We start from the raw sequence: 27,791 nt of genomic DNA on the forward strand, positions 1-27,791 counted from the left end.
ATAGGTGTGTACCTCACTAAAGTAAAACTAAATGTGCATGAGTTATACCTGACTTCCATGTTCTTCTTTCAATTAATTTTATGTTTTGGAGTTACAAAATAGAAAATGCCAGAAAAAAAAGTACAGTGGATTCCAGTTAATTGAGACACATCGGGACCAGTACAATTTGGCCCAATTAGTGGCTGCCCCAATCCGAAGTTTCATGGAAAGTTAAAAAGGTATAAAAAGACAAACTACTATTTAACTCAGTAACAAATTATGGATTTAAATGGAAAACAGATCAAATTAGTATACCAACATAGTATACAGTCCTATATCATCATGTATTAGTTTGCAATGGTTACCAACCGAAGAATTTTTCAAGTGTATGGTTTATTACTCGATTAGTAAACTATCCATCCTTAACCTCTTAAGCACCGAGGTTCTTTACGATTTCTTTTTATCAGTTCCTGACGTATTTGAAGAACACAACGGTTACGCAACCCATTGCTTTCTTTCAACTTGATGGTGGTGTGTGACTGTCTGCAGTACACTGTCCAGTGTGGCACGATAAAAATCGGCATTGTAGGTATAATTTGCACAAAACCTTTGAAGCAAGTCGGGGAGTTTTGTAGATTTCCATGTTTCTGCACTTACAGTATCAACACTATCTTTCTCACCGGGTGCTTTCTTTAATTTACTATGATGCCTACGTTTCTATTCAAACCACCAAACATTGATTCCTTTGAAAACGTCATAACCCAGATCATTAGCTAATATTGGCTCACTAACACACTCAGCTCATTCATTTACAATGGAAAACTATTGATTGAAGGCCTTTTCCACATCTGGATCCTTACCTTCTCGCTTTCGCTTTTGGGCTGTTCCCTGTTGTCCCTTGCGAATACCCACTCGCCTCGCTGTTTATCTTGTTGATATATCAATCGTGCAGTTGTAGATTTCGGCACTCCAGTTAACTCTGCCAGATGACGAGGCGTTAGGCGGGTGGCTTTTATTTTGGTCCAGCAGGGTATTTGTTTTTCAGCTGGTGTCAAATATTTTCATGGTAAGGGTCTCAAAAATGTAAGTCAAAACAAGCTTATATCAAAAAATCACTGCTTTTTGAATCGGCGTCCATCAGCTTAAATGGATAACTTAACACTGCACGTTATCCCAAATAAACAAAGAGAATTCCAGCTATTTTTCAATTCGTTGTTCTTTAATAGTTGTCCTAAAAAGCGGCTGTCCCGATTAACTGATGGCCCAACTAACTAAAATACAAACACCCTAGGATTCTTAAAGAGGTAGCTGAAGAGATCGTGGAAGCACTAGATTCTGGAATGGTTCTGGAGGGCTGGAAAAATCACAAATGTCATTCCACTCTTCAAGAAGGGAGGGAGACAGAAGAAAGTAGAGACCAGTTTGCCTGACTTCAGTGTCTGGGAAGAAGATTGAGCAGAAAAGACAAAGGAGAGTCAGTGAATGTTGTTTGAGTTGAATGTCGAGGTGCCGCACGTTAGGCTGCTTAACAAAATAAGAGCCCAAGGTACTGTAAGATACTAGTATGGATAGAAAATTAGCTGACTGGCAGGGAGCAATGAGGAGGAATAAAGATGGCCTATTCTAGTTGACTGTCTGTGACGAGTGGTGCTCCGTAGGGATGGGTATTTGGACTGCTTCTTTTCACATTATAGAAAAATGATTTGGATAATGGAATTAATGGCTTTGTGGCCAAGTTTGCAGATGATATGAAGATAGGTGGAAGGACAGGTAGTGTTGAGAAGGCAGAGAATCTGCAGAAAGACTTAGAAGATTGGGAGAATGAGTAAGGTAGTGGCAGATGGAATATAGTGCAGGGAAGTGCATGGCCACACACTTTAGTAGAAAGCATAAAGGCCAGTGTATTTTCTATTCAGGGCAAAGATTCAATAATCAGAGCTGCTAAGGGATTCTTGTGCAGGGTTCCCTAAAGGTTAACTTGCAGGTTGAGAAGGTGGTAAGGATGGCAAATGCAATGCTGGCATTCATTTCAAGAGAGCTAGAATAGAACAAGGATGTAACGTTGAGGCTCTAAAAGGCATTGGTCAGATCACACTTAGAGGATTGAGCAGTTTTGAGCCCTTTATCTCAGAAAAGATGTGTTGACATTGGAGAGGCTCCAGAGGAGGTTCACAAGAGTTGTTTCAGGAACGAATGGGTTAATGTATGAGGAGCATTTGATAACCCTGAGCCTGTATTTGCTGGTTTGTATATTAAAAGGCCTAGATAAAGTGAATGCCGAGATGATGTTTCCTATAGTGGATGAGTCTAGGACCTGAGAGCACAGCCTCAGATCAGAAACATTCATTTAGAACAGAGATAAGGAGAAATTTCTTTAGCCACACCGTGATGAATCTGGAGTTCATTGGCACAGACAGCTGTAGAGGCCAAGTCACTAAGTACATTTAAAGCGGAGGTTGTTAGGTTCTTGATAACTCAGGGCATCGAAGGTTACAGGGAGAAGACAGGAGAATGGGTTTGAGAGGGATAATAGATCAGCCATGATGGAATGACAGAAAAGACTCAATGGGACGAGTGACCTAATGTCCTATGTCTTATGGTCTAATGGAGGCCAGGAAACAATTGTGATTTTGAGCCTGCCTTAAATGGTTGGATATTGAATAAAATAAAAAGAAATTACCCATTATTAGAAACTGGTCTTTGTGATGAATTAACAAGCATGCAATTTATGAGTTACTTTCCAAATAATTGTGCTCAAAATCTTCTGTTAAAAACAGAAGTTTTGCCAATCTTCTGAGTACAATTCACTCCCAGACTGGCAAAATTTGCTGCCTTTACTTTTGAATGACCAATTTACTTTGAAGATGTGGACAAGCCCACAGTCCCAAATAGTTACCAGAACTCAAGGGCTTGAGTTATGTAGAATTGCAATGTTCGAAAGACATTTCTACTGGTACATGAATAAGAAAGGTTTGGAGAGACATGGGACAAAAGCAGACATTTGGGACTAACTCATATAGTCAACTCAATCAACGTGGACAAGTTGGTCTGAAGAGCTTGTTTCTGTGTTGTAGAACTCCACAATCAATACAAAATATTAGGGAATTCATTTCATTTTGCTAATCCTGATATTGGCTTTTCTTGCCCCCCGAAGTATGGCTTCTACCCAAACACAACTAATTTTACACCAGATGTCTGAGATGTCCCATGGTGATGAAATAGTATCTTGCATATATAAAATCTCCTACAAGTAGCAAGCTGCATGGACATAATAGTTTAATGTGCAGAAACTTGTTAGAAAATAGAAAACATTTACACTACTAGGGCTTCAAGTCAATTTGAACAAATTTCTGATTTTTCCAATCAAGATTAATTTATCTGAAGTGTTATCAAACAGAAGTGCAGAAGAACAACCTGATATTAATACAATGATCATTACATTTGAGAAGAGGAGACCTGTCTAAAATTATCGATGCATTCAGCTTCTCATTTTCATCTGATACTTCCACTAGGGAACAGTTTTGCTCCAGCTTCCATCAGTAATAATAAACAATATTTAGAAGGCAGAGTTAATTCCAAGTTTATTTATCTTTAAACATAACCTTAATATTATCAGCAGTTAGCTTAATCCACAGTTCTGCTTATGCATTATTTACTGCAATAAAAATGACAACCCAAAACATCTTTACAAAATCAGTTCCACATTAAGTGAACTCAAGACAGTATTAGTGTGTTAATATATATAGTGTTTATTTTCAAACTGTCCTCAAATTACAGCACTTATTTCCATTAGGGCAAAGGACGACGAGTCTAACACACATATCCTTCATTTGCGCAAGAATAAATTGAAGACACAGTTTTGAAAATTTTTTCTTCCATCTTTTGAAAATGTTGAAAAAATATTGGCTCTCCCACCACTGCCACCAACTTTCTGCCTTGCTTTCTGATGCTGGGCTACAGTTTCATAAATTGGATAATCCTCCAGCATTTTTGTTTTCTTTGTGCATAAGCTTAGTCAAGGAGTAGCTATGAACTACTTGATCACATGGCATACCACACGAGCCCAATCTAGCCCAAGGGTTCACAAGGGTACTTAGGAATCAAAAGCCTCCCAAAGTGTACCAAGACATCCTGAAGCACCCAATCATAGGTTATGTTAAAATCTAGCACAGTGCAGATCAAAAAAAACGATTTCAACACAGCTGGATTATTTTTATACATAAAGTTCTGCTGAAGTGGACAATTACCTGATGCATCATCTGTGTAATGCTAACTTTAGCTAAAACAAAACAAACATGTGGTCTAAAGGAAGTCAACACTGCCCTAAAAGATCTAACAAATACAGCTGTTTGGGTTTCTTTCAAGAATAATATCTAGCTTGAAAATAATCTGACGTAGATAGTAATCTTTTTGCTTCACAATTCTGGAAAAATCTTAAAACTATACACTATTCTCAAATACTTTATAACATATCCATTGTAACATATACACCAAATGAAAATAAAGTTCTTTAAAATAACTATATGCACTCAATATGGGGAATAAGCTGGAAACAATTAGATGAACATTTATTATTCAGCATTTTTCCTCCGTGAAATTTTTACTACGCTGTTTCCCTGATTATGAATATTCATTAAGATCACCACCTCTGCTCCATAGGCAGTGATTTGTGAGAGGAAACAATTCCTCAAACAGGATTGGGAGCACACATCAAACTAATTGGCACTCTGTACAACTCTGAAAGTTAGGTTAGTGAGCTACTTAATCATGCAGCATCATAGTTGATCCAAATCCTGCCATTAACAGCTGTTTCTACTCACTGGTGATGCCATAGGGTTCTTAGACAATGTTCCCTATTCTACCCTGGAACATCATCTTCACCACAACCAACTCAATACACACCAGAAACTATTTATGACTCACTATTTATGACTCAGAAATCCCACTTGTACAAGAACTTATCCTAATTTTCCTAACATTAGAATCATTACATTTGCTCTTCAGTATAATCAATGCATTACTGAATTTATAATGTTTAAAATGGAAACGGTTTCTGTTATTAGTGGAATTCAGAAAGAGGAGCCATAACCATAAAATCATATCAAACATTCCAGGAGAAGAATCAATTAGCACATTTTCTACATAAAGATTCACAGGCATTTAAAGCTTGGTGGTATTAAAGGATTTAAACCAGTGAGATAGATGTTCAAGTATAGATCAGTGACTATCAAATTGATTGGTGAACAGCCTTAATGGTTTAAATGGCCTTCTTCTGATGTCCTCAAGAGACACTGGGCAACTGCAATGAAATTAAATATTAATGCAGTGCTGTTCATTGCAGAAGGCAAGGACTGAGCTTCATACCAAGAGTTATTTATCGCAACCATGCCATCTCTTTCCAAATCCACAATGATCAACATGGGATCTTATATAACTTGTGATGAAACTTCTTTAATAGTTGACGTGCTCTAAATTACTGTGAACTAATCATCCCTGCCTCAATATGGGTTTTAAGATCTGTGCAAAAAGTAGGATAATTGTCCATGAGGCAGAGTAACCTTATTAATTAAGAATGAAATTATTTCAGTGATGGAAAAAGATAAAATATATAGCAGGCATTAATGACCTTACAGATAGAATTTAAGCAACAGAAAAGAACTTTAGTTTACAGCTGGAATGGTACATTGGCCTTCCTTCCTCCCTCCCATTCCTATGATAGCAACCATGAAGTAGTAAAATGCAGAAATTAAAAGAGTATAAAGAACTGATTTGTAACAGGTAATCTGAATTCTCACATAAGTAAGCAAACTAACTCCACTATAAAAAGGTACTTAATTTCTTCAGTGACACATTTTATAACCTACAGAGGAGTAAGCCAACATTAGATTTAGTAATTTGGGGCTGATTAGTTAACAATCTAACTGTCTGCAAATGTTTGTTTAATGGCAATCAAACTCAATTTAGTGTCCAACAGATGCAATAGATACAAAGATTCAAAGGGTAGGTAATGTAACTAAAATGCAATGATAATCTGAGACAATTTGCAAATAAATTAATTAATGTAAGTTCAGAAAGAAATGTTCAGAGGTCAAAGCAATGTCTGAAAAAATCCTACAACAATACAGGAATTATACAAAATAAAACTAAATCAAAATATATATTCATAAAGAAGAAAAATACTGGCGTTTGGGAGAGGTTCAAAACAACAGGGAGCAAAACAGATAGAGCTCCAAAATGGAAGGGTGAAAGGAAACTTGCAACAGCTATCAAAAATCAACATTTTACTCCATGAGGGAAAAAGGCATCGATGAACATAGTGGACATTTCCCAAATAATTATGATACAATTGAATACAAGAAAATGATAGTCATGTTGAATAATTATTGTACATTTTTATGGAAGAGGACAGCTAAATGAAAGACTAAGTCAAAGTCACACAAATAAACAAAATAATAATAAGAAAGATTTAAAAAGACACCAAAGATTCTCAGATCTTCAGGACAACATAGTTTTTACCCAGCACTGAGAATGATCTGGCAATCTTCTAAAAAGTTCTTGATTCAGAAACTGATATTTTTGACTGGTAAATAGCACAATACTTAGATATTTAGTAACCTAACATGCTTTGTTGTAAACTTATTAAAAAAATAACTGAACATCTTCAAAACATTCAGATCTTCAGTAATCTAGTTCTGATTTAAAGTTGGTCAAGCCAGACAAAATAGGCTAAATTTCTAAGAAAAGGTGAAAAGTATCCACAGGAAACATCTACAGATATTATTAAGGACTTCACGGAAATGTTTTCTAACCATATGATCCCTAACTCAATCAGTTAAATTATGAGATTACTGATTCTAGGGTTATATTTCTTGGATTTTTAAAATGTTTTCAGTAGTTCAATTATATATATATATGGTTTTTTTCCAGACTTTTCAGTTGTCAAATTAAGAAACTATATGCATAGCTGATAGAAGTTTGGATCTCCTCTGCAGAATTTTTTTTTAAATCAGGGAGCAATACATTTTTAACTAAATGCATCAAGACATTTGGGACAGGGGTATCTAAGGATCATTAAACCAACAGACTTGAAAAGCTAAACAGGCTACTCCTGTTCCTCTGTAGGTATTGAAGTCATACATTAATTTGAACAACTCAAGGCACTGAAGTGCAGAAATGCAAGTGGCAACCTTCACTGTTTCAGTGGTAATGTTTCAAAGTTCTAAGAAGTAACTAAGGATTTTTTTAATTGATTTTGCTTTATTCCAGTTAAATGACTTGAAGTGCATGGTTTTAAATGGTCTATCTCATTGCAGCACTTCTAAATCCATTAATGGATTTTTTTCCTATTGCAATTTAAGCAGAAAAGAGTGCTTGGTTACAAATCCCTTTAAGTTGGTTCCTGCTTTCTCTGCCAATCTAATTGATCAATAAAAGAGCATCAGCATTACTACCTTTCTGGATTTTTGTACTTCTGAAATCACGTGCCTGATGCACCTTCCTGTGCTGAGAAAGAAACAAGGAGATTTATATGTCTAAGAATCAAAAAGGCTTTGGTCTTAAGATAACTTAGAGAAAATACACAGGACAGTTTTGTGTTTATACATATGACAGTCTAAAGGGTTTAGAAAGGAAAGGACTCATCATTTTAACTGATCAATTATAACAGTGTTGCAAATCACTTATAATCTACCACCACACTAACCTAAATGCAAGGATATCCTGCAATTAATACACATTTGGAAACTTGGATTTAAGCAATATTTTCAATTCTACACAAATGGATGAATACATTTCACAAATAATATCTACCCAAAATATATTGTGTTGTAAACAGACCATACAAAGCAGAAAATCCCACTCCTTGCAGTTACAGGGAGAGGAATATTCATGGCTTCAGAATACATATCACGTGCAAAGCAAAAAGATTACTCTAAGCAGCACAAAAATATTTAACATACCTGTAACAATTTGCCCAACAGCTTCCTTAGACTAGTTCATGATATCAATAATCCTGATCTAAATAATATTTTTGTTCACTATATTAACAATTTCTCCTGTACATTAGAATAGATTAACCATTGCCAAGTTTTCAAACCAAAAAAAAGCAAAAAACATAAAATTGTCAAACTTCTATAATACTGAGCCCAGGTAATCAGGATTAGCACAACCTTCAAAGATTCCCATAATTAACTTGTACAAGATTTAATCCCAAACTGCAATACCTGCACCATTGCCCTTCCCCCACAAACTAAAACTATATGTGAAAGTATGCAGCTAAATAAGCAGAATATTACAGAAAACTTTAGGAATCTGTATTCTTATTGTACATAAACTGTATTAAAATTAGTTGACAAGGAAGACTTTGGGACTGGGGAGATCAGGAAACACAAAGGGAATATTCTCCCTCCGCAATATTAAATTTACAAAGGAAACCTTCAATGAAACTAGTGGCAAAAAGGGTGAGTAACTAACCTTTACATAAGGATTTCTCATACTATTTACATCATTTACTTTCTACAGGATAGAGAGAAGAGACCTGTAGTCAGCTGTGAGAAAAATGACTCATGCAGATGTCCAAGGTGAAGAATAAAAGGAATTAGCACAGCAACGTGTGCCAATAATATAAAAACGAAGCCAAATCTCCAATATCCATACTTTGAATTGTTCATGTTGTTTGAGGCCCAAATACTATTGCTAATTGCCACAGCAACCCCGTTGGCTCTGCTGATTTGTTTCTTGAAGATTTACCCCTCGATTTCTTGCAGCAGTTGCTGGATTTTGTGGATCATTTTTTGGCATTTTCTTAGCTGTGGGAAAAAGAGCAGAATATATCAGTAAGTTCCCTAAATCGCCAATCATGGCTTAGAGGAACAGCTTCACATGAATTGTAACCTGCTCTGTATTAGAGTGGCATACAGAATCAAATCTGATATTTTGATGTTAACATTGTTCACCTTTCTGTTCACAATATGACAATTTATTAGAGATTAGGAACCTGATTTGATCTTTGGATATACAGTATATTTTATAATTATATGCTGCTATTCACTCAAGCATGGTAATATTTTGGTCAAAATTATAGAAGTAATTTAAATGTTTAAATATAAAACATATTCACACACTTAAAACATTTTCTCTTGAAAACCAAAACAAATCTACATTGGTTAAAATATGTAGAGCCAAATTCTCCTTTCAAATCCATGTAGCATCTGAAAAGATGCTGCAAGCAGTCTTAATACTAACTAATAACACTTGTGAAACAGAGATGCAGCTGGTAGCAATGCAGCCTCACAGATCCAGCAATGTCCAGTGCTGTATGAAAATTGTCCATTTTCCATGAGATCTTGCATGCTCAGGTTCCTTGCACAGAGTCATGAGAACTGGAATATCTAGCAGTAAAGTGCCGTCCTTTTTACCTACCACAGGAGTTCTCTGGGTCATCTTGGTAGCAGTTTACATTCCACCTCAAGCAGGCTTTAGATGATCTGAGCAATGGGATCAACGTGCACAAAACAGCACACCCTAACGCCTTCACCATCGTTTTGGGAGATTTTAACCAAGCCAGTCTGAAAAAAAAATCACTAAGCAACTACCATCAACAGATCACTTGCAATACCAGAGGAAACAACACAATGGACCATTGCCACACCACCATCAAGAATGCCTACTGTGTTATTCCATGTCTTCACTTCTAGAAATCCAATGAACGAGCTGTACCTCTACTCCCTAAGTACAGGCAGAGACCAAAGACTGCAGCACCAGCAGTGAGGACCAAGAAGGTATGGACAAAGGAAGCACAGGAGTGCCTACAGGACTGCTTTGAATCAGTGGACTGGACTGTATTCAGGGATTCATCTTCAAACCTGGCTGAGTATGCTGCAGTTGTTACTGACTTCATTTAAACCAGTGCGGATGAGTGTGTGCCCACAAAGACTTACTGTGCATTCCCAAACCAAAAGCCATGGATGAACCAGGAGGTATATCGTCTGCTGAAGGGTAGACCTGTGGCATTCAAGTCTGGCAACCCAGGCCTGTACCAGATAACCAGGTATGATTTGCGGAGGGCTATTTCAAGGGCAAAGAGACAATTTCGAAGAAGGTTGGAGATGACATCGGATGCAAGGCAACTCTGGCAGAGTCTGCAAGACATTACCTCCGACAAAGCAAAACCCAATAGCATGAATGGCAGCGATGTTTCACTACCAGATTAACTCAACGCCTCCTATGTACGATTTGAAAGGGAGTACAGAACTACAGCTGTGAAAATTCCTACTGTACATGATGACTCTGTGATCTCCATCTCAAAGCCCGATGTTAGGCTGTCTTTAAAGAGGGTGAACCCTCGCAAAGCGGAAGGTCCCAAAGGAGCACCTGGTAAGGCTCTGGAAACCTGTGCCAACCAACTAGCAGGTATTTATTTTCAGCCTCTCTCTGCTACAGGCCAAAGTTCCCACTTGCTTCAAAAAGGCAACAATTATACCAGTGCCTAAAAGAATAATGTGGGCTGTCTTAATGACTATCACCCGATAGCACTCACACTGACATGCTTTGAGAGGTTGGTTATGACTAGACTTAACTCCTGCCTCAGCAAGGACCTGAACCATTGCAATTTGCCTTTCGTCACAATAGGTCAATGGCAGATGAAATCTCAATGGCTCTCCATACGGCTTTAGACCACCTAGACAACACAAACACCTATGCCAGGATGCTGTTCATCAACTATAGCTCAGCATTTAATACCATCATTCTCACAATCCTGATTGAGAAGTTGCAGAACCTGGGCCTCTGTACCTCCCTCTGCAACTGGATCCTTGACTTCCTAACCAGAAGACCACAATCTGTGCAGATTGGTGATAACATATCGTCCTCGCTGATGATCAACACTGCCGCACCTCAGGTTTGTGTGCTTAGCCCATTGCTCTACTCTCTATATACACATGACTGTATGGCTAGGAATAGCTCAAATGCCATCTATAAATTTGTTGATGATACGACCATTGTTGGTAGAATCTCAGGTGGTGACGAGAGGGTGTACAGGAACGAGATATGCCAACTTGTGGAATGGTGCAGCAGCAACAACTGGGCACTCACTGTCAGTAAGATTGTGGAATTCAGGAAGGGTAAGACAAAGGAACACATACCAATCCTCAGAGGTATAAGAAGTGGAGAGAGTAAGCAGTAAGCAGTAAGCAGCTGGGTGTCAAGATCTTTGAGGATCTAATCTGGTCCCAACATATTGATGTAGCCATAAAGAAGGCAAGACAGTGGCTATACTTTATTAGGAGTTTGAAGAGATTTGGCATGTCAACAAATAGACTCAAAAAACTTCTATAGTTGTACCATTGAGAGCACTCTGACAGTCTGCATCACTCTCAGGTATGGAGGGGCTACTGCACAGGACTGAAAGAAACTGCAGAAGGTTGTAAATCTAATCAACTCCTTCTTGGGTACTAGCCTACTAAGCACCCAGGACATCTTTAGGGAGAGGTGTCTCAGAACAGCAGTGTCCATTATTAAGGTCCTCCAGCACCCAGGGCATGCCCTTTTCTCACTGTTACCATCAGGTAGGAGGTACAGAAGCCTGAAGGCACACACTCAGTGATTCAGGAACAGTTTCTTCCCCTCTGCCATCCAATTCCTAAATGGACATTGAAGCTTTGGACACTACCTCACTTTTTTTAGTATACAGTATTTCTGTTTTTTGCACATTAAAAAAAAATCTATTAAATATACATAATTGATTTACTTGTTTATTTATTATTGTTTTATTTTATTTATTACAGGTCAAACATCACTAATCCGGCACCACTGGGACCTGCGGAGTGCCGGATTAGTGAAAATGCTGAATTACAGAAGGATCACATTAAGCAATAGCTAACCGCCTCATCATACCTTTAAAATAACATGTAAATCAGTACAAGTTAGATAATAATGAAACAGAAATATAAAATGAGTAGCAAGTGAAATTTTAATAAAGTAATATACTGTACAGCCACAGATAAAATAAAGGGTACAGGAATTAACTTATACAGAACAGTTGAGCACTTCCACTTCTAAAGTGAGATGTTTAATATACCTTCAAGCAAAGTTACATGTTTGCAAGTGTGGGGTTGTCAGGATCATCAACATCTTCATCTTGAAAAATGAGTGAAGCATCAGCAACTGGTGCTGAAATTGGCACAACAGTTCCTTCAGAAACCGTTGATGTTGGTGGCAGCACATCCGGGTGAGCAGACGCAGAAGTCGGAGAAAGGAGGTCTCCCATACGCCACATTTCAAGCGATCGCCAGGCAGCCGGTGATTTGGCACTGGGTTTTTCCCTCTTCACTCGCAGTTACTGAGGGAATCCTCATTAGTTTCTTTTCCTCCGCTTAGTAATATGTAAATTCAGCGGGTCGCCACGTCTGATCTGAGGTCGTAGGCAGAAGAGAACGGGGCGACGCCGGAGGGCAGTGTGCGACTGTCAGCAGGCGGGCAAGAAGGCGGACCGACCCAGTGCATGCCAGCTCCCCTGCTGGCAGGTGAGACGGGCAGGTGCTGGGCAGCCATGCCTCACGCAAATGATATTAATAAATGCAAGAAAACAAGCAGGAATCACCTATCTGTGCTTACAAGAGCGTGCCAACATGTGAACAGATCTAGCGCAACCAAAACAATGTACAGCAGATTGGTACGGTGGCCCAGGAAATTTGAAATTACAGTTGCGTGGAAAATTTGAAATCAGTGCCAGATTATCGAAGGAACTGGATTACAGCTAGTCAGATTACTGAAGGTCCACTGTATTATTATTTTTTTTCCTCTCTCTGCTGGATTATGTACTGCATTGAACTGCTGCTGCTAAGTTAACAAATTTCACATCACATGCCAGTGATAATAATCCCGATTCTGATTCTGATTCCCGGGTGTTAAGATCTGAGTATCTAACCTGGTCCCAACATATCAATGTAGTTATAAAGAAGGCAAGACAATGGCTATACTTTATTAGGAGTTTGAAGTGATTTAGCATGTTAACAAATGCACTCAAAAACTTCTATAGTTGTCCCGTGGAGAGCATTCTGACAGGCTGTATCACTGTCTGGTATGGAGGGGCTACTGCACAGGACCAAAAGAAGCTGCAGAAGGTTGTAAATCCAATCAGCTCCATCTTAGGTACTAGCCTACAAAGTAACAAGGACATCTTCAGGGAGCAGTGTCTCAGAAAGGCAGCGTCCAATATTAAGGACCTCCAGCACCCAGGGCATACACTTTTCTCACTGTTACCATCAGGAAGAAGGTACAGAAGCCTAAAGGGACACACTCAGTGATTCAGGAACAGCTTCTTCCCCTCTGCCATGCAATTCCTAAACGGTCATTGAATCTTTGGACACTAACTCACTTTTTTTTAATATACAGTATTTCTGCTTTTGCATGTTTCTTTTAATCTATTCAATATACGCATACTGTAGTTGATTTACTTGTTTATTATTTTTTTCTCCACTAGATTACGTATTGCATTGAACTGCTGCTGCTAAGTTAACAAATTTCACGTCACATGTGGGTGATAATAAACCTGATTCTGATTACAGAGAAGATCTTTACTCTTGTATTTGAGCAGTTGCATCATTCTAACAAATTAAAGTCTATCCATATTTAGATTTCACATGTTCTTAATCCACATCTATTCATCAATTGGAACCAAATAATCGACATCTTACCTATTGCTAGAAATATATCATTAACATTCATGGCTGTCTTTGCTGATGTCTCCATGAAGAGCAAACCACAGTCTTCTGCATATGTCTGTGCTTCCTGAGAGAAAGAAAATTAAAATTTATGTATCTAACCACACCAAACAAGTTTATGTATCTAACCACACCAAACATGTGTCCTTGTTAAATCTGTCCTACCAAGTCTTTTACATTTTGTACACATAGAAATTGGAGTTAGCAATCTAAGAGTGATTAACTTTCTTTCCTAGCTGGAGGATATACACATCAGATTTCTATAGTTCAGACCATATTTTGTAACAACTGAGGCTCTATGCTATGATGATAAAAGCATCAAAGCTGCACAGCATCGACAGTTATAGTTTGGTGCTGTGAACAGCTCCCACTGAATCAGGTTTGTTTTAAGAGAACTGTCAAATATTTTCCATCAGCACAATGAAGAAAATTTAATTTATATTCTGCTGGAATATACATTTGTCATCTGGAAAGCACAAAATAAAGAGTATTATTATTATATTCTACCTGTTAAATCAGGCTGAGATAAATGTACAAGAGAATGAGTGGAAAAAGATCAATGAATGAATGAAATTAATTTATTTCGGTTAGTACAAACATTAAAAAAACCATTTACAATGATGATTTCATAGGACAAAATTACATCAAAAAAATATTCTTTATTCTTCTAAAGTTCAAGTGTATTGCCATTCAACTGTACATATGTATACAGTTAAACTAAAGAACATTCCTCAGGGACGGAGGAGTAAAACACAGTACAGGTGGCCCCCGTTTTTCAAACGTTCGCTTTACGACAGCTTGCTGTTACAGAAGACCTATATTAGTACCTGTTTTCACTAACCAAAGAGGATTTTCGTTTTTACGAAAAAAGACGCTGGCTTTATATGTGTTTACCCGAGAAAGACTACCATGACCGTGAAACCTTGTGCAGGCAGTTGTGTGCACATGTGTGTGCGTGCGTAGGCGTGTACGTGCCGATTTTTTTTCCTTCAAATCGATTTTGGCTCACTGTCTTCCTGATTTTGATAAGTGAAACTACACTGTACATACAATATTTCTACTTTATATAGCTGTATCTTTATCATATCATTCCTACTTTTACTATATGTTTGAATTATTTTAGGTTTTATGCGCTAATTGGTTTGATTTGGTAGGTTATTTTTTGGGTCTGGGAACGCTCAAAAATTTTTCCTATATAAATTAATGGTAATTGCTTCTTCGCTTTACAACATTTCGGCTTACAAACAGTTTCATAGGAACACTCTACCTTCAGATAGCGGGGGAAACCTGTACACTATAACACATACAGCACATAAAAGAATACTGACAATAACGTTAACAGATAAATATTCTGTAGATGTACAAGTTGACATAAAGTGCACATACAACATATAGTTAAATATACAACAGCATTACTGCTACTGGGACTGGCATAAATAATGTGTACTGGTTGAAGCAGAATGTTTAGAAATCTCACAACCTGGAGAAGAAGCTGTTATGCAGCCTAACAATCCTTACATTGTGGTACCTTCTGCATGGCAGCAGGTCAGAGATTGTGGGACAGGTGGGAAGGGTCCTTGATAAAGCTGAGTGCCTCTGGTGTAGGTCCTAGATGGGGGCAGGGTGGAAAGAGAGACACCAGTGATTCTTACAGCAGTCCTCACAACCTGTTGCAGGGTTTTGCAGTCAGATGTTGTGCAACTCACATATGAAATGGTGATACAGCTAGTCAAGGCACTCTCGATGATGTTCTGTTAGAATGTGGTTAGAATGGAAATGCGGAGCCTCTATTTCCTCAGGAAGTGGAGGCAGCGCTGTGCTTTCTTGACTAAAGAGTTGGTGTTGAGGGATCAGGTGACCACAACTGTGAAATGCACTCCAAGAAAACTGGTGTTCTTAACTCTCTTCACAGAGGAGCTGTTGATGTGCAGTGAGGAGTGGTCAGCCTGCACCTTTCTGAAGTCCACAATCATCTCTTTAGTCTTGTTCATGTTGAAACTCAAGTTGTGGTTACACCAATCCACAAGCTGCTCCATCTCCTCTCTGTATACCGACTCATCATTGTTGCTAATGAGACCAACCACCATTGTGTTATCAGTGAACTTAATGATGTGGTTAGAGCTGGATCTATCAGTAAAGACGTGTCAGCAGTGTGAACAGCAGTGGGCTTAGTTAAAATTAATTATGAGATAAAGTTAAAATTAATTAGTTAACTGAAGGACTCAGCTCAAGGAAACACGTTACTACTTCTGCATCTGTTTTGTTTATTCAAGCCTATTCTTAAACATAGTTTGATGCAAGTGAACAATCATAACCTCATAAAAGATGGAATGGCAATAAAGAAATACTAATACAGAAAACACCAGAGATCTGGATGGAACTGAGGTCACTGTAGTTATGAGGCAACAGTTGTGCTACCTTCACAAAACAATAGCCGTTGAACCAAAGACATGCATACTTAAAGAAAACTACAACATGCAAAATCACCAGCTTTAATTAAAACATGAAAATCATAATGATTACTAAAAGCACAGTTGATCTCTGATGCCTTCCATACCAGCAACATTCCACTGAAGTATGTGTAGTTCAAGTCACCCACACAAAATACAAATCTATTGACTCCCAATGTACTGGATCTCAAAGATCTCATCTTCATATAATTTCAGAACTTGATGCACCTTAGAGACTTTTGCCAACAAACCTCATACCTATACTTTATTACTCCAATTCCCAAGCAATGTATATTTTCCTACTATACCAGATGCCATAACTTCCAGGTACTGCATTTCCATACTTCCAGATACTACTTTTCTGCAGTTCATACCACTTAGTTTTTTTCTAGGATTCTTTACTATCATAACTTCTATCCACTCGCTCTTTTAAGAAAAATCCACAATATTCTGTGTAAAGAGACTACACAAGAGCAAATTGCCATGGATCATACCTCATACTCCACCATCCGTTTATCTGCCAGATCAGCTTTATTGCCAGCCAAGGCTATCACAATATTTGGGCTGGCTTGTCTCTGTAGCTCCTTTACCCATGCTTTTGCTCTATCAAACGTTTCCTAAATAAAACCAAAGAGAATTATTGTATTTTTTTAAAAATTCATTATTCATGTACAGTAACAATTGCACTGAATTTGCTTATGGAATTTAACTTATTTTGAAAGCAATATGGAAAATATAGAAAAAGGAGCTTGGTTCATTACAAATCAATTTGCACTCAACAAATACAACTGCGCAATATTAATAAGCACCTAAACACAGTCTCCTCTAAAATTTGAATTCCCAGATTCATCACAAAATTACTTCAATCCTAATCTTCTTATTCCTTCTTGAAGATAAGTGAAATTATGGCAGCAACCCCAGATTTTGTTCTGAAATGCAAGAGTACACTCTGAAAGCACAAAACCCCTCTAACAAGAAGTTATTGTTTGTCCCAGTGCATGAGACATTCAGTACAGTCAGTCAGTCACAAGTTATTTCCATTCAAATTTCATGACTTTTAACTAAACACACCACCTAGTGGCTCGCCCTAAGATATATGGCATTAGCTGGACTCTTGCAACTGGCTTCCCAGATTCATGAAAAAAATAAAGCTTAAGTTTTCAACTCCAGAAAACTCAAAAATAAAGTTTTCCTTTGATCCATGAGTCACACTAAAAGCTTCACACATACAATATTTGACAAGGGCAAAGTGCAGGCAAGTGTCTGCAGTTACAGGCACAATGATGATGTAGCAAGTTACCAGACTAGAAATAGGCCTGGTCAATAATTCAGACACGAGATCAACAGCAACTTACATTTTATTATTTATTTGGTACTAAACTAAAAGTCTTAGTCATGATAATTTTAAAACTATTGAATTGTTGTAGAAATTGATTTGGTTCACTAGTGCTGAGTATATTGACTGGCTGCCTGGTATGGAAGCACCGATGCCCCTTGAACGAAAAATCCTACAAAGAATAGTGGATACAGCCCAGTCTGTCCCAGGTAAAGCCCTCCCCACCACTGAACACATCTACATGAAACACTGCAGGAAAGCAGCATTCATCATCGAGGAACACCCCCCCCCCCCCCCCCCCACTTCTCATGCTCTCTTCTCGTTGCTGCCATCAGGAAGAAGGTATAGGAGCTTCAGGACTCACACCTCCAGGTTCAGGAACCATTACTAACCCTCATCCAAAGCGGATAACTTCACTCAACATCACTTGGCCCATCATTAAAATGTTCCCACAACCAATGGACTGATTTTCAAGGTCTCCTCATCTCATGCTCTTGATTATTTATTGCTTATTTATTTAACTTTATTTATGTATTTATTTATTTTTGTATTTGCACAGTTTGTTGTCTTCTGCACTTCATTTGAATGCCCAAGTTGGGCAGTTTTTCATTGGTTCTGTTATGGTTATTATTCTATAGAATCATTGAGTATGCACATCAGAAAATGAATCTCATGGTTATTTGAGATGACATTCATGTACATTGATAATAAGTTTACTTTGAACTTTAATATTCTGTGGGAAGGTCACCCAAATGCTAGCTCAGGCCCACAGCAATCTGATTAACTCTTAATTGTGCTCTGACATTACTCATTTGTCTCATACCTCCATGATGAATTCTCTTTTTTTTTCCTGGCCTCTCCCTTTCTCTCTATCAACCCTTAGTGCCAAGGTGGCACATGGGGCCTCCACAAGTGTCTTCCATTTCTGCCGGTCTTTTGCTCAGCTCCTCGCCATTGCCAGTTCATGCCTACTTCTTTCAGTTCTGCTTCCACAGAGCTTCGCCACGTCATTTTTGTCCCTGCCCCTACTTCACTTTCCCTGTGGGGTCTACCTTAGTGCTACTTTTGCTAGTTGATCATTTGGTATTCTCATAACATGGCCCAGCCACCTCCATCGTCTTCTTTTCACACAAACTGAGATTGATTCCACACAAACTAAGATTGATTCCATATTGCAAGATGTAAGCAAGTCTTGGTTTCTGATTTTCTCAGGCCAGCAGATCTTCTTGATACATCGTAGACATTTTGTCTGGAACGTGTCAAGTTTCTTGCCGATGTCTTTCGTCATCTTCCAACATTCACTTCCATAAAGTAGCACGCTTAGGACGTTGCTTTTAAAAATTCTGATTTTGGTGTTAAGTTTGAGTTGTGTGGATTTCCAAACTGCATTGAGGCTGCCAAAAGCTTGATTTGCTTTAGATAGTCTTGCTAACACATCCTTACCACTATCTCCATCAGTGCTGACTTTACTCCCAAGGTACGTGAACTCATCTACCTCTTCCACTTCCTGATTATTGATGATTACTGGTTGGATGTTGGAAGCGTTCATCTTCATGATCTTTGTTTTTCTCACTTGAATGTTCATCCCAAGTTGCAATGCATATGATGCAAGTCTGTCTGATTTCTCCTGGATGTCACAATGACGATTCCCTAGCAGACTGATATCATCCACAAAAACTAGGTCTTCAAGTGTTGAGGTAAATGTCCATTGAATACCCTGTTTGTTTTCTGTGATAGTTTCCCTCATAAGCCAATCCATTGCTAAAATGAAGAGAAAAGGTGATAGGATACATCCCTCTTTAACTCCTGTGCATACCCTGAAGCTTTCTGTCAGTTGCTTTCCACAAATCACCTTGCACTGAAAGTCGCTATACATCATTTGGATAACGTTTACAATTTTTTTGGGAAATCCGTATCTTCTTAGAATATTCTAGAGTGTTTCTCGGTGGATACTGTCAAATGTTTTTTCGAAGTCCACAAATAGTACATAAAGATTGCTGTTCCACTCTGCAGATTGTTCGAGAATTTGTCTTAGTATGAATATATGGTCTATGCAAGATCGATCTTTTCTAAAGCCAGCTTGTTCTTTCCGGATGATATCTTCCACAAACTCTGAGAACCGATTTAACAAGATGCCACTGAAAACTTTGCTTGTAATTGAGAGGACTGTAACACCTCTCCAGCTGTCGCATATACCTAAACCTCCTATCTTTGGCAGTTTTACAGTAAGTCCAGTTTTCCACTCCTCGGGTATTTCTTCACTTTTCCAGATGGTGTTAAAGACTTGACACAGCACACAGCACATTTCTCTGCCACTTCCCTTAAGCATTTCTGCACTTATCTCATCTTCTCCGAGTGCCTTTCCTGATTTCATTTTCTTAGTGGCTTGCTGGACTTCTTCAGCTGTGGGTGGTTCTGTGGAGATATCAAGGTCTTCATTACTCTCACAAATCTCAGGGGTTACTTAAGGTGTTGGTCTATTCAAAACAGTTTCAAAATGTTCTTTCCATCTGGTGGTTATTCCTTTCTCGTTTTTGATAATATTGCCATCCTTTGCTTTTATAGCAATATCATGCTTGTTTCTATAGTTCCCCTTCATGCATTTGGATATTTTGTATAATGTTCTCATATCCATATTTTTTGCAGCTTCTTCAGCTTTTGAGGCAGGTGTCTCAAAATACTGTTGCTTGTCCTTTAGATCAGTCTAGTGTTCCTCAATAACATCCAGGGATCCTGTGTCTAAACTGGGAGCATGCAGAATCGAAGTGACTCAGACTCCCCTATCACAACCCTATCTCACTCATCAGCAGGACAGACTCACCAGTCATAACAGTACAATGAAAAACAGGGAAAGGAGTCTCCTGGTAGCTGGCCAAATATGGACAACAAAATTTCTGCGCAATTATCATTGACCATACCCACTTAGCCAATCAAAGGGTGCCCTTCCATGTGAGCAACAAATGGAAGAAGCTCTGAAAAGAGCAAGGGTGCAGGATGTACTCGGTCGGGGTGGAGAGTTCAATGCTCAGTACCATGAGGAACCTGGTAGTACTACCACTGACCAAGATGATAGACCAATGAAAAATATAGTTACCAGAAAAGATGTGCAGCAGATGACCAAGAGCTAACATGTGAGATGAACCTACTTGGCTTCAGGCTCTCCAATCTATCTGTAGATGTACCTATCTATTACAGGATCAGCTGGAGCAAACAATGTTCAAGGGAATCCATTGTTCACACTAAGGATCTTTCAAATGTGCTAAAATGGGACAGAATTTACAGAAATCTGGACACTAATGAGGCACTGTGAACCATCAGCAGCAGCAACAATGTATGACACCATAATCTGTAACCTCATGGGCCTGCATATTCCTCACGCTGTCATCATTATAAAGTAAGAGGATTAATCCCAGTTCAATGGGGAATGCTTTTAAGGGCATGCCAAGAAACACCTTAAGAATACCTATAAATGAGGTGGCAAATGAATGAAGCTATACAAAATAATTTCCATACTAAACAGGGAAAACGATAGACAGGATCAAAGTGATCACACAACAGTACTGCCATGTCTAGATGTGAGTGGTTGTACATAATTGAACATCCAACTGGAGGAGGAAGTGGGCCTCCAGAATTAACCAATCCTCAACAAAGGCAGCCAAGACAAGTGAGAGTTGAAGCCTTGGTTGAAGTACTTGGAAGTACTTTCAAATAAGCATTATTACATAAATGTTCTATCTCATCTTGCCAACATCTCCATCACTGGAACAAGTCTTCAGACGTCCAATATAATTAAAACACTGGCATACATCCATCAACATAGCAAGTTGCTCCGGTAAGTCACATTCGCAGAAGCAGGAGAAATCCAATCTGCTTGTAACAAAATTCAGAACATGACAGAAAGTGACATCAACAAAGCTATTGAGAAAAACTTAATCACCAATAATTTGCTCACTTGTATTCGTTTGCATTTTGTATTTTGCAAGAACTGTTCCAAACTCCATCCCAACTTCAGATGAAGTGGATATAGAGCGATTGCTAAGGATAAGTCACTGCCCTCGGGGCTACAACTGACCACGTGTGGCAATAGGCAACAAGGTGAAGAGATAGCAGATGCATTGGTTATGATCTTTCAAGAATCACTTAATTCTGGCATGGTTCTGGAGGACTGGAAATTGCAAATGTCACTCCACTCTTTAAGAAGGGAGGAAGGAAAAAGAAAGAAAATTATAGTCTAACCTCAGTGTTTGGGAAGATGTTAAGAGTCGATTGTTACAGGTATGGTTTCAGGGTACCTGGAGACTAATGATAAAATAAGTCATAGTCAGCATGGTTTCTGGAAATCTTATCTGACAAATCTGTTAAGTATTCTTTGAGGAAGTAACAAGCAAGGTGGACAAAGGAGAAATAGTGGATGTCATCTACTTGGATTTTCAGAAGGCATTTGATAATGTGCCACACCTGAGGCTGCTTAACAAGTTAAAATCCCATGGCATTACAGGAAAGACTCTGGCATGGATAGGGAAATAGCTGACAGGCAGGAGGCAGTGCGTGGAATAAAGGGGGCCTTTTCTGGTTGGCTGCCAGTGACTAGTGGTGTTCCTCAGGGTCAGTACTGGTTCGGCTACTTTTCACGGTGATGGCTTTCTGTGTGGCAAAGATTACAGATGATATGATGATAGGTGGACGGGTATATAGTGCTGAGGAAGCAAAGCGATTGCAGCAGGACGAAGACAAATTGAAAAAATTCACAAAAAAGTGGCAGATGGAATACAGTGCTTAAAAATGTATGATAATGCATTTTGGTAAAAGGAACAAAAGTGTAGACTATTTTCTAAATGGGAAGAAAATTTAAACATCAAAGATGAAAAAGGGCTAAGGAGTCCTTGTGCAAGACTCCCAGGAGATTAATTTACACATTGAGTCTGTGGTGAAGAAGGCAAATGCAATGTTGGCATTTATTTCAAGGGAATAGAACATAAAAACAAGGAGATAACATTCAGGCTTTATAAGCCACTGGTCAGGTTGCATTTGGAATACTGTCAACAGTTTTGGGCCCCATATCTCAGAAAGGATGTGTTGTCATTGAAGGAGCCCAGAGGAGGTTCACAAGAGTGATTTTGGGAATGAAGGGGTTAACATGTGAGGAGCATTTGACAGCTTTGGGCCTGTACTTACTGGAATTTAGAAGAATGCATGGAGATCTCATTGAAACCTACCGCACATTGGAAGGATGAGTTAAGGTTGATATGGAGAGCATGTTTCCTATGGTGGAGGTGTCCAGAACTAGAGGGCACTGTCTCAAAATTGAGGGTCAACCTTTTAGAACAGAAGTAAGGAGGAATATTTTTAGCCAGAGAATTGTGAATGTGTGGAATGCTCTGCTTCAGACAGCTGTGGAGGCCAAGTCCATGCGTATATTTAAAGTAAAAATTGATAGGGCATCAAAGGTTATGGCAAGAGGGCAGATGTATGGGGTTGAGTGGGATCTGGGATCAGCCATGAAGGAATGGCAGAGCAGACTCAATGAACTGAATGGCTAATTTTGCTCCAACTTCTTATGGTTTAAAGCACTCCAATGATTAGAGTTATAATTTGCATAAAGAAGGCAGGCTGAAAGTCAATCATCCGAACTCGAGAATATCACTGCAGGAGTTCCTTGTGGTAGTGTTGCAGACTCAAATGTTGGATGGTGGTGGGTGGGTGGGTAGGGAAAGAGATATTCAGTAATAGCTATAATGCATTCAGTTCCACTCATAAACTTGAAAATGAAGTACTGCTCAGAGTTTGAGCAAAGGAAGTGTCAGGAAATGACCATTTCCAACAAAAATCCATTCAATTATCTATCCTTCATATCTAATTTCATTGCCATCAGCAAATCCTCTAGTATCAATATCCTAAGGAGTCAACAAAGACTAGAAATCCAACCAGACTGTCTGCAAAAGTACTGTCATTACAAGGCAAGTCAGAAGCTAAGTGTCCTGTAGTAATTGACTCAGCTTCTGACACATCATCTTCAAGGCACAAGATGGAACATGATGGAATCCTCTATACGTCCCTGGATGAATGCTGCACCATCAATATTTATGAACTCATTATAATCCAAAACAAAGCATCCTGCACTGTCCCTAATGTTCTTTCCCTCCGCCAGCAGTGCACCACACTACTGCATATACAATGTACAAAATGAACTACTGTTGCTTCTGACCAAATAGCATTTCACAAGCCCATAATCTCTACTATTAGTATTAAGAAAAATGAAGCCATTAAATACACAGGAACTCCTGCAGGATATATTCTATCTCATTTCAAACTGACTTTGAAATATAAGTTCTTCTTCAGCCCATCACCCCTACTGGGTGTTGGCCGCCAAAAGCAGCGCACCAAAGTCTTCAGTCCTGGACCAAAGGTTGATCACCCCTGTGGCTTCGGCAAAGATCCTTTGTTTCCCAAGGATGAGATCTTTAAAACTTCTGTTGGTGTTTCTGTAGCTCTGGGTTCATGAGGTGAGGTTTCTAGCCCTATGTCCAACCCTCCTCCTTTCGCAGTTGGACTTGGGACTGTCCATAGCAGAGTTTGGGAATGTGGTGGATTCCAGTTAATTAGAACACACACATTGGACCAATACATTTTGATCCAATTAAGCAGCTGCCCAAATTAGCCAAAATTTCATGGAAGCATTTAAAAAGGTACAAAAAAGGCAAACTACCATTAACTGAGTAACAATTTATGTATTTAAATGAAAGACAGAACAGATTAGATCAGTACTATAAAACTGTACTATTTCCTAATAGCTATCAACAGAGGAATTCATCTGCTGTGTTCTTTTGATGGACTGTAAATGAATGCAGTCACCTACTGCGGACAATGGATTGCTTTCATACGACGCTTTAGACCAGGGATGGCCAACATTTTACATTCCATGCATCAACTTTTTCACACACGAGTTCAGATGCGCCATTCAACACTTGTTGTTGAACTCCAATCAGTTCTTGTAAAAATGTTAATATAAGACATATTTAGCATTTTTACATGATATATTGATTTAATATAAAAACAAGATAAACATAATGAGACTTACCTTAATGAAACTTTTAACAAATATATTTTTTCTTTTGATTTCTTCCTTTTTCTTAATCACATACTCTTTCCATAACTCAGACCCAAGCACTAGCTTCAGTTTTCCTTCTACTTCAGTCTGATGTTGTGTTTTATAGTGTCTATTAAGCTCATGTCTTCTATTATGTGAGAAAGTGTTTTCACAAACAATGCACAACGGTTTTCCTAACAGACCTGCTATAAAGAAATACTAATTTTCCCACTGTTCATTGAATTCACGCTTACTATCAGTTACTGCTTTTCTTTTGCTCATTTTCCTTTGCACTGTGATGGGTAACTGAATGTAAAAACAAGGCTTAATTTTTGAAAAAGTACAAAACTGCAAATGTTCACTAAGGGCGAACAAAGCACAACTCCGTAGTGCACGAGTGTCAATTGTAAACTGACTGGCAAAAACCTGTGACGCACCGCTGGTGCAGACGCCTGGTGCCTCAGAATCAAACATGTATTGAACAGTTATGGAACGACTGCAGAACAAAAGTCCTTCTTTCCTAGATTGACTCATCGAACATTTTTTAAAAATTGAAAACAGATTAATGTGAAAAGAGATAACATTTGCCAAAAGATGTGCACAAAATAATAAAATCGCTAAAAATAGTTGCTAAGTTTTAAGATTTATTCTCAGTAAAACCCATTTCTAGCTCTAAGCTGCAAACATGAGGAAATCTGCAGATGCTGGAAATTCAAACACACACAAAATGCTGGTGGAACACAGTAGACCAGGCAGCATCTATTGGAAGAAGCACTGTCAACGTTTTGGGCCAAGACCCTTTGTCAGGACTAGCTCTAAGCTACTTAATCCCTGTTATAGATTTTTTTTCTACAAATTGGTTTTCGGTCAATATTTTTTGCATGAATAGGCTTACTTTTTTATTATCACTGGGATGCAATGCGCCACTTCTAATCATCCAATGTGCCACTTTTGGCGCTTGCACCATACGTTGGCCATCCCTGCTGTAGACGAATCGTCAGTTTCATTGTAACATTGTCAATACCTTCAAATTCTTCATAATTCCTAACTTGTTTAAGTAGTGAAATTGTTTCATTTTGACTCCCAGCTGTTTTTGGCATCTCCAAGCTTGAATGCTTGGAACTGCTAAATGCAAAATAGTGCCAAATTGTCTTACTGGCTTATTTCTCGCCAACTGTCAATGACAAAATCTGCTTTTTAAAGACAAACACATTCAATTGATGCTATTTAAAAACTGGTCAAACTAAGTATGGTGAGGTGCCTGTACAAAACATGCATGCGACTAGCACTAGTTGGAAACTGTTTGGCAACAGTCCCCAGCCCCGATTAAGCGGCAAGTGTCCCAAATAACTGAAGGGAATCTGGCCATTTTCTCGATTAATTAACCAGAATCCACTGCATATCACTTGCTTTAAATGTGGAAACTCCCCAACCAACAGCACTGCACAGAAGGTTCAAGAAAATGCCTCACCAGCAACTTTTCAATGCAATTAGCAATAATCAATAAATGCCTGCCATGTTAGAAAATTCCATATTCTAAAAAGTATAAATTTTTTAAAAAGTTTCTTCGTCATTTGTGAACTCAACCTAATTTACACTACTGATTAATTTCTAGTTGGATCTATTAATTTGCTACTTACCAGCTTGTCAGTGCTCTTCAAAGAAAGGTAAAACCTGACAAACTCTTCAAGGATTCAAGGAATACGATAGAAGTAAACGTTTTTTGATAAAATACTTCACACTTTCTAAAAATTCTGTACATTTGAGGAACAAATACTATCTGATACTCTAAAATCTGAGGACCAGCTGGACTATACCAGAAAACATTCAGAATTAAATGTCAGTATTTGCTGTTACCTGTTTTGTGATATCAAAAACCACAATGGCAGCTTGGGCTCCCCTGTAATACATTGGTGCTAAACTGTGGTAGCGCTCCTGACCAGCAGTATCCCAAATCTCAAATTTCACTGTTGTGTCATCCAAACAGACAGACTGAGCAAGAAAGGCAGCTGCAACATAAGAAAAATGTGAAGAGCAATTAAATTTAAACAGTCGAAGTAACAATTCCTACAGCTCTCTTATCCCTCTCAAAAAAGGTATTTTGTTCTCCTGCAATTCAGCCTGTGGATGTCAGCCCAACTCCCAGAGTCCATGCAACATCAGGAAGCTCTACATGACAATCCAGTTGATCAGGCAGCACCTGTAACTAAAGTAAAGTACACCTTATATAATGTTATAGACATTATATTGTTATGTCAGTTTCAACCAATCTATCTGAGGTTTAAAAGAGAGAGAAGTTCAAAATTACCTTATGCCTCAGTACTGAAACAATAATGTTTATGGTACAGTGCTCATTCATATCCTTCATAATGCATAGAACGTAGAAATTTAGAGCACATTATAGGCCTTTCAGCCCACAATGTGTGGCAACCATGTAACCTACTCTAGAAACTACCTAGAATATCCCTAAGCACTGCCCTCTATTTTTCTGAGCTCCACATACCTATCTAAGAGGCTCTTAAAAGACCCTATTGTATCTGCTTCCACCATCACTGCCGGCAGTGCATCCCACACACCAACCACTCTGTGTTAAAAACTTACTCCTGACATCCCTTCGGTACCTATTTCCAAGCACTTTAAAACTATGCCCCCTCATGTTAGCCATATCTGTTCCCTGGGATGAAGTTTTTCTCTGCATTTCACTGCAGTTCTCTCCATCAGCTTTTTTTTATATCCAGCTGAGCAGACTTGGGAGTTTGACAGTATTTATCTCACTGCCACTCAGATCCTGCTTAAGTTCATCTCCTTGTAACTGTTTCATCCACGCTAAGGCTTTCTTCAACACTTACCACTGTCTTTATTAATTCATCCCTTCATTTTGTTTTAGAACTGCACCACCTTTCCATGCTCGATCCACAGAATTCCACAGCTCTCTAGGGAATGTTTTTTTTATATATAGCAACACTTTAAATGAAATACCTATTAATTAGGACTATTAAAGATTTGGTATCTTAGTGAGGTAGAGTTCTCTGTTCAGGACAAGAATGAAATTTCCAACAAACAGCCGATATCTAAAGCAAATGATGTTCAAATTTCCTTTACCTCTTACAATCTACTAACTTTTGAAACTTAATCTTGGCGATTCTCATTTACAATATCCTCAAAGTGATAGAGCTGTGTAGTACAGAAACAGGCACTTCAGTCCATCTTGTCCAACT

At 38.5% G+C, this 27,791-nt stretch overlaps 1 protein-coding gene across 1 annotated transcript in view; it reads right to left on the reverse strand.

Moving 5' to 3' along the window:
* Window positions 1-3,543: 3,543 nt before the first annotated feature.
* Window positions 3,544-27,791, reverse strand: part of rab5b (RAB5B, member RAS oncogene family) — a 63,255-nt gene continuing 39,007 nt past the window's right edge. Inside the window, exons 3-6 of the mRNA XM_059967005.1 lie at window positions 26,431-26,582; window positions 16,645-16,767; window positions 13,674-13,767; window positions 3,544-8,786 (exon numbers count right to left, since the gene is read on the reverse strand). Of these exons, the coding sequence (XP_059822988.1) occupies window positions 8,674-8,786; window positions 13,674-13,767; window positions 16,645-16,767; window positions 26,431-26,582 (482 nt within the window). The 3' untranslated portion in view covers window positions 3,544-8,673. The remainder of the gene's footprint in view (window positions 8,787-13,673; window positions 13,768-16,644; window positions 16,768-26,430; window positions 26,583-27,791) is intronic.

The sequence above is a fragment of the Hypanus sabinus genome, chromosome 4 (genome assembly GCF_030144855.1).
Source record: "Hypanus sabinus isolate sHypSab1 chromosome 4, sHypSab1.hap1, whole genome shotgun sequence".
NCBI lineage: Eukaryota > Metazoa > Chordata > Chondrichthyes > Myliobatiformes > Dasyatidae > Hypanus > Hypanus sabinus.